The sequence below is a fragment of the Oryza glaberrima genome, chromosome 11 (assembly GCF_000147395.1).
Source record: "Oryza glaberrima chromosome 11, OglaRS2, whole genome shotgun sequence".
Taxonomy (NCBI): Eukaryota; Viridiplantae; Streptophyta; class Magnoliopsida; order Poales; family Poaceae; genus Oryza; species Oryza glaberrima.
Window position 1 is genome coordinate 26,363,964 of NC_068336.1, and position 8,214 is coordinate 26,372,177.

Sequence of the window (8,214 nt, forward strand, 5' to 3'; positions counted from 1 at the left end):
TTAGCCCACTGCAGAATATGACGCCGTCACTACTGACTTAAAAAAAACGAGTACTACTAGTAGTACTTTTCACTCTGCACGAGTCGGATCTGGCCGTCGCTTCGCTGGCGCTTGCTGCTCGTCGTCTGTTGTGCTTCGCCGGCGACCGCTGCTCCTAGTCGCTCACAAAGAATGGACACGGCACTGGCTCCTGTGAACTTGTGCTGTTCCGAACGAGCAGGGGATTTGGATCAGGCAACCAAACAACCCATTAGTGTAATTCAATGGCCAGTACCAAATGTGGAACTCCCTAGCTGCTGGCAACTATTGTTTGCTATGGTAAAGAAGTGAAGATCGAAGCTTGCCCCTGAGTGATGCAGTATAGACGTTGCAGCAGAGGCAGCTGGTTCCGTCAACATGGTTGTCACTTGCTCATGCGGTGAATCTGTGACCTTGGCTGACCCTGAAAGATTAGATGGAGAGGCCATTGCTGTTACGAAGAAAATGATTGTGATTCGATAATACTGTGCCATATGTAAACCTTAATCTATTTCTAAAAAACTGACTGATGTTTGCCGACTTAATTTTTATTTGGCGCCTTTGTTTTCTTGGAGGGCCACGCTAATTAGGAGTAATCGCTAACTGCGTCATCAGGTGACGGATGGAGAGAATAATCTCCGTTTATGGTGGGGCCACATAGAAACAATCAACAAACCGATAGCCTCCACGTGGTACGGAACACGGATAGGAACACAGCAATGGAACAGGTAAGCCGCGGCCGCTGTGGTGGTTGAGTCAAGGCAGCTTACACGTGGGACCAAGCAAGCATGCAAGGTGATTAGTGCATTGGAACTTGATGAAGACTAGACTATGCGCACGTGATGTTTGATGGCTAATGCATGTGTCCATACATGGTGATGGTGTTGGCCTGGTACATGTATCGAAGGACAAACATGTTAGCACATACTTGTGCAGTAGTCTGGTGAGATAAGTTATATGCGAGAAGGATCGTGCATGTAGAATTGCAAGCTATTGTGTTAACTCGTGGACACGGCAGTGGCAGTCGTGGATGGGCAAGATGGTTTCCCATGAAACAGCGGGGGAAAATCGTTGAGGGTGTCAACGGTCTGTTTGGCAGTACAGGGTATATCCAGGATCTGTGGGGTTTGCATGATGGGGATATATGGAATCTGCGTCACTGAAGAGGAAGAGCAAGCGCTGTGGTGGTAATTTCTTCAGATGATTCAAAGCAACGGTGATTTTCTTAATCTATCCGGAATTCAGTCTACGGATGCGGGAAAGCGTGGATGTTGGATTTATTAGCTTGGTTCTTAAGACGACAAGGAAGAAAGGGTTCTCTTCATGTCTGGTGAGTTTGATTTATCTATTTTGGTGATGACATTTGTTATCTGGCCATGGATTAAATCAAGTCAAATTTAAGACGGAAGATGAAGGTGAACATAGTCTTTGGGAAGCCTATGACGTGACAGCTAGGAAGGAATCCAATTTCGCTTGGCAAGACGACTGTGGTGATATGAGAGAAGGTGGAGTACTGTTGCAGGTGGAGTCAGGAGAAAGAAATTACAGGGATAGCGGAGTCTCTTGTTTAACAGTGAGCCTGGTGGAGGCTTGTCGGGGTAGCTCGATGTGAGCAGCGAAAAAGGATCAACTCAAGTCTTGGTGCACGGAGGTTCGAGCAAGTAAAAAATTCGGGTTGGCGTGGCATATTCGCCAAGGTGGAGTTTATTAGAGTTTGTGTCGAATATGTGTACGCAGTCGGTTACAGTTTAGGACTTGGAGTTGTACTAGGTGTAGGACTAGAGTATGAGTCGGACTCTATCCTAGGTTCTCTCATAAATAGAGAGGCGTGCCTGTTGTAACCACATGGCGACTTAGCATAGCGAGAGGGAGCGGCTGCCGGCGGCAACCGGCCGTGAGTCATTGTAACTCTGATACGTTGTAATATGCTGGATCGGGGAGGAGCGCCCGTAATCAGTGCCCCGGAGATGTAGCTTCGGCTGAACTCCATTATCAAATATCGTGCCTCGATGTCGTCATCATGTTTGGATCTCCTATGGTGTTTCTTCCGCGTTTGGTTTCCGATGTGATTTCGGAGCCGGTTTTATAACAGTGGGAGGTCTAGGGATTAAAAACATGCATGATCAAAACTGTGCTTTGCTTGTGAAAAGACTTCATCATCTTCACTCGATAGACTCCTCTTGTGGACGATGGATTTGGCAAGAACACTCCGGCTCCGTCCTCTTCTGTGACAATCAACTGGGTCCTCACTGGGACTCCTTATCCACTCTCCTACCGATTCTTCAGCGCCTGACGCGCGTTCAAGTTGGGGATGGCATGCACACTTCGTTCTGACATGACTATTGGTGTGATTCGAGCTCTTTCAAAGATCGATTTGCTCCCCTATTCTCTCATGCTCTCAATGGGGAAGCAGCGGTTGCGGTGTTCCTCTCGAAGCCAATAGAAGATCAGTTCGCTCCCAGGCTATCCTCCTCTGCTGAAACTCAATTATCACAATTGCGAGAGATGCTACAAAACTTCTGCCTCGGTAACTCTACTGATTTACGTACACCGCGTGATGCTCCTGGGATCCTTCGCACGAAGAACATCTATTCTTCTTCTCAATTGGGCCTGCCACTGTGCAAGAACTAGAGCTTCATCTGGGACAATCGAGCTCCTCCAAGAGTTCAATTCTTCGCTTGGCTACTAGCTAAAGATCGGCTTCCTACCAAGGCTAATTTGCACAAGAAGAACATTGTTCCAACAGCTGGGTGCATTGTCTGCAATTGTGCTGACGAAACGGTGACACATCTCTTTCTTCAATGCCAATTCGCTCAGGAATTCTGGAGAGCTTTGTGTTAGGAAACGATAAGCGAACAAACGATAAAGAATAATAGATCAATAACAGAAGACACGAGATTTAACGTGGAAAAACCCTCCCAAAACAGGAGAGAAAAAACCACGGGCGCCAGCCAGCAAAATATCTTCACTATATCTGGGGTGAGGTTACATCGCCGCACGACGGCTTACAAGAGGTATATATATGGTGGAACCCTAAAAGAGATGACGATCCGCTACGGCAGAAGCTGGCCTTTATTAAGTGCAAATGAATTTGGATCACAACTCAACACTTTGCGTATATCTGTTGTTTCGAGTGTTCAAGATCTCGCTGACCTCACTGCTCCCTGCCATTTGCCTGTCAAGCACTTCCAAGTTTTTTTCTTATTTTGTTTTTGGGGGCTTTGGAACCATAGGCATGATGCCATTTTTCGGGGTCTCCCTACCTCCCGGACGAGGTTAGTGGCTAAATGTATTGAGGACGCTACTTTGTGGGCTGAGCGTCTTCGTAGAGAAGATAGGTCGTCGGTTGTGACTAAATGGAAAAGTCTTCTTTCTTCCTCTATTCACTCTAGCTAATTCTGTAATACTTCATGATGTAAACCCTCTTCCTCTTTTCAATATAATTCAGGTGGGGAATCCCCCGGTTGATTAATTCAAAAAAAAGGGATCTGTATCCTTCTATCCTGACTAATTCCTGGTGGGTTTTCTCCATCCACCAGAGCTGCAACCTACAATTATTGTTGACCAGGCTATTCATCAAATATATGGTTGATTTTGTCTCTACGCCGTTTCAAAATTAAATTGGAGGTACGTAAATACTTTGCTATGATTCCTTTGTTTAATAGGTGATTATATTTTAATTTGTTCGTAATCTGTTGTCCAATAACTAAATGTAAGTGCAAAAATCCTAGATAATTAATTATGATAAAGTTGTGTTGTGTTTACTACCGTGCCGCACAGCTGCCAAATAAAACATATATATTTATAATGTATTATTCGGTGTTGTTGATTATGGCCATGCTAAACATCCACTTTCCATAGACCATGCCAATTTTTCTGTAATAAAAACAAGTGCTTAATTGAACGGAAAATACTTACACCTTATTTTCCAAAATAATTTTAAGATGGCACGTGCTTGCATTCATAACTAATTATTCTTTTAGTTTACTAGAAGCCCATGTAACCATAAATATCAAGGCGCGTCAATCTCAAGATATCATGTTTCATTCTCTCGGAGATGTTTATAGGGTAGAGTGTTCGTGCGTGTATTTATAGGGATGAGTATGCAGCAGTATATATGAGCGCTTTGCGTTTTTACCGTTTTCCCAAAAAGAAAAAATCAATTAATTACAATGACAATATTTGAAAATCAAATTGAAATAGTAAAGAAAGCAGTTTTTTTTCACGGATCACACTTTCAACTTATTCATCAAAATGTATGATTGCAAACAGAAACCCTCTCAACTATGGTTGCAACATATCAGAATAAAAAAACAAATTCCTTGAGATATATCTAGCAGTAAAACACTCCCAGAAAGGAGCTGCACGCTCCCGTTGTCCCTACAAGATCACAGGAAAAATAATCCCAAGTCTTTTGATCTACTTATTAGATCACTCAAATCATTAACAAGCAAAACAAAACGACAAATCAGCTCACCATATGCATGGAATCACCTCAATTGGCCTCCACATCAATTGCTGTTGAAGATGCCTTTGCCACATCGAAGAGGTCGTGGCCTTCTCGGACCCTACTAGAGGATATGCCATATGCATGCATGGTTGTCTCCCCAGCCCGCTTGGAATTATACCATAGGCACCATATATATTGAGGGGAAGGCTGATATGCGAATGTTCGCGGGCCACGAACATGCTCAAACTATAAAAATTACTTTGTCTGCATGCACGTAACTTGTGACTGGATTCTGGAAGAACCAGCATAGCATATATGCAGCCATGCATGTCGTCACTTAATTCGCATGTACTTAGGGTATAATTATTAGCATACGATCTACTGCATTAATTCATACGTTTTGGTGTCGGAAAAAAAAATAATGTGCCGTTCCGTAATTAAAGCATTACCACATAATTACCGTCTAACTAGGGTGCACATAAATTTTTTATTTTATAGCAACATCTTCAATTCAATAGATTTTTACCCAAATTTTTAAGCTTGGCATTCAAATAAAATTATATTCAAATTACTAACATCTGTACCCACAAACTTTAAACTCAAATTTAAACTTTATACATACAAAATTTTTATATATAAACTTTTGACACGTAAACTTTTTATATAGAAACTTTATGCAGATATAAATTTCAAAACAAAATTAAAACAAATTCGAAAATAAAAAATCTTAAATTTCAATTGGGCCAAAAGCCCAAAACTAGCTAGCCCGGTAGAAAGTAGCACACATGGGCACACATCAATCGGTAGAAAAAAATGACCTAGCGTGATCACTCTAAAAAATGGGTAATTAAAAAGAGAGACAGTTAGCAAAGCCCTTATTTAAGCACCCCCCACTGAGTCCTGATTCCAACAAGATCCACCGCGCGCAAAGACCCTCTGTTAGCTGTATACGTACGTACTCGGCGACCTGTACGTGCCGCTGCGAGCAATGGAGTGTGAGACCGGTGTCAACGGCTCAGGGCCGCGCGGCAGCGACCCCTTGTACTGGGGCAAGGCGGCAGAGGGTGTTGCGGGGAGCCACCTCGAGGAGGTGAAGAGGATGGTGGTTGAGTACCGCGCGCCGCTGGTGAAGATCGACGGCGCCATGCTCAGCGTCGCCAAGGTGGCAGCCGTCGCCGGCGAGGCCGCCCGGGTGCAGGTGGTGCTGGACGAATCCGCACGACCCCGCCTGGAGGCTAGCCGCGAGTGGGTTTTCGAAAGCACCATGAATGGCACCGACACGTACGGCGTCACCACCGGCTTCGGGGGTGCCGCCCACCGCCGCACCAAGGAATTCGCCGCGCTCCAGAAAGAGCTGATCCGGTACGACTTTAATTAGCTGTACACTACTAGTATACTTGAGTATTTTATTTTATACTACTAATTGCTCACTGTCACATGCTATATATAATGCTAGTAATTAATTCGTTCATTGGGTGGGTGGGTCTGAATGAAAATCAAATACTTCATTAAAGATACCTCAACGCCGGCGTCTTTGGAGCCAGCCGCAGCGACGGCTACACGCTGCCGACGGAGGTCACGCGCGCAGCCATGCTCGTGCGCATCAACACCCTCACCCAGGGCTACTCGGGCATCCGCTTCGAGATCCTCGAGGCCATCGCCAAGCTGCTCAACGCCAACGTTACGCCGTGCCTGCCGCTCCGGGGCACCATCACCGCGTCCGGCGACCTGGTCCCGCTGTCCTACATCGCCGGCCTAATCACCGGCCGCCACAACTCCGCGGCGGTGGCCCCGGACGGCACCAAGGTGGACGCCGCCGAGGCATTCAGGATGGCCGGCATCGAGCACGGGTTCTTCGCGTTGCAGCCCAAGGAAGGGCTCGCCATCGTCAACGGCACGGCCGTGGGCTCCGGCCTCGCGGCGATCGTGCTCTTCGAGGCCAACGTCCTCGCCGTCCTTGCCGAGGTCCTCTCGGCGGTGTACTGCGAGGTAATGGCCGGCAATCCGGAGTACACCGACCACCTCATCCACGCGCTGAAGCACCACCCTGGACAGATCGAAGCTGCGGCCATCATGGAGCACATACTGGAAGGCAGCTCCTACATGAAGAAGCTTGCCAAGGACAAGGAGCAGGGCCAGGGCGAGCTTGACCGGCTGACGAAGCTGAAGCAGGACAGGTACGCCATCCGCACGGCGCCGCAGTGGCTCGGCCCGCAGGTCGAGGTCATCCGCTTCGCCACCAAGTCCATCGAGCGGGAGATCAACTCCGTCAACGACAACCCGGTCATCGACGTCGCCCGCCGCAAGGCGCTCCACGGCGGCAACTTCCAGGGCACTCCCGTCGGGGTGTCCATGGACAACACTCGTCTCGCCATCGCTGCCATCGGCAGGCTCATGTTCTCGCAGTTCTCCGAGCTCGTCAGTAGCTTCTACAGCAACGGCCTTCCCTCCAACCTGTCCGGCGGGCGCAACCCGAGCTTGGACTACGGTTTCAATGGCGCCGAGGTCGCCATGGCGTCCTACTGCTCTGAGCTCCAGTTCCTCGCCAACCCGGTGACCAACCATGTGCAGACCGCGGAGCAGCACAACCAGAGCGTCAACTCTCTCGGCCTCATCTCCTCCAGGATGACCGCAGAGGCCGTCACCATCCTGAAGCTCATGTCCTCTACTTTCCTCATCGCACTGTGCCAGGCCGTCGACCTGCGCCAACTCGAGGAGAGCATCCAGGCCGCTGTTAACAAGTGCGTGACGAATGTCGCCAAGAAATCCCTGACCCTGGCCATGGACGACGACGACCATCTGCTAGCGCTGCTCGGCGCTGCTATCGACCGCGTGGCGGTGTTCACGTACGCAGAAGACCCATGCAGATCCAGCTTGCCACTCATGCAGAAGCTCCGCGCGGTGCTCATGGAGCATGCGCTGGCCAATAACGGTGACATCCTCCTGGCCAAGGTGGCTGAGTTCGAGCAGCAGCTCCGCGCGGTGCTCCCCGACGAGGTGGAGGCCGCACGCGCCGCTGTGGAGAGCGGCACGGCCCCGAACAGGATCTCCGACTGCCGCTCGTACCCGCTGTACAGGTTCGTGCGCAAGGAGCTCGGCGCCGAGTACCTGACCGGCGAGAAGACGCGGTCTCCCGGGGAGGAGGTGGACAAGGTGGTGATCGCCATGAACCAGCACAAGCACATCCATCCACTGCTGGAGTGCCTCAGCGAGTGGAAAGGCGCGCCCCTGCCACTTAGCTGAACTACACATCATAAGAGAAGATGAGGTATTATCTAAAAAAAGAGAGAAGATGAGGTATTAATTACGGATGAAAAAGCAAAACTACTATCCGGAAAACTAATTTAATCACTCGACGAGATCATATGCCCTCGTTATTTACATGTCACCTAAATATTTATAATAAAATTTAGAAAAATTTGAGAAGAACATGTAAATTTAAATTCAACTTCTATATCTCGTAACAAAAAAACAAATTAAACCACAATTAGTTAATGTATATTCATAGTCAAATTTGTTTTTTTCGTTCCGAGATATAGAAGTTGAATTTGAACTTACATGTTTACGGAATGATATATCACATATAAATACATCTTTTTTTTTAATTTTTTTCATAACAATTTAAGTGACATGCAAATAACGAGAGCACATCCCCTCGAGGGATCAAAATCCACTTCCGTACTATCCTACTATACACAATAATTCACGCGGCGGGGCATGACTAAAGAATAGGCTGGACTATATAT

The 8,214-nt window shown here is 47.5% G+C and overlaps 1 protein-coding gene across 1 annotated transcript; it reads left to right on the top strand.

Annotated features, from left to right (window-relative positions):
- Window positions 1-5,456: 5,456 nt before the first annotated feature.
- LOC127754932 (phenylalanine ammonia-lyase-like) lies at window positions 5,457-7,711 on the top strand. Its single transcript, XM_052280541.1, has 2 exons — window positions 5,457-5,830; window positions 5,983-7,711. The coding sequence occupies exons 1-2, from the start codon at window positions 5,457-5,459 to the stop codon at window positions 7,709-7,711; spliced, it is 2,103 nt and encodes a 700-aa protein (XP_052136501.1).
- Window positions 7,712-8,214: the final 503 nt, after the last annotated feature.

Coding starts and splice junctions, on each gene's coding strand:
- LOC127754932 (XM_052280541.1), top strand. CDS start 5,457: ATGGAGTGTGAGACCGGTGTCAACGGCTCAGGGCCGCGCGGCAGCGAC. Junction 5,831..5,982: donor CTCCAGAAAGAGCTGATCCG/GTACGACTTTAA, acceptor ACTTCATTAAAG/ATACCTCAACGCCGGCGTCT.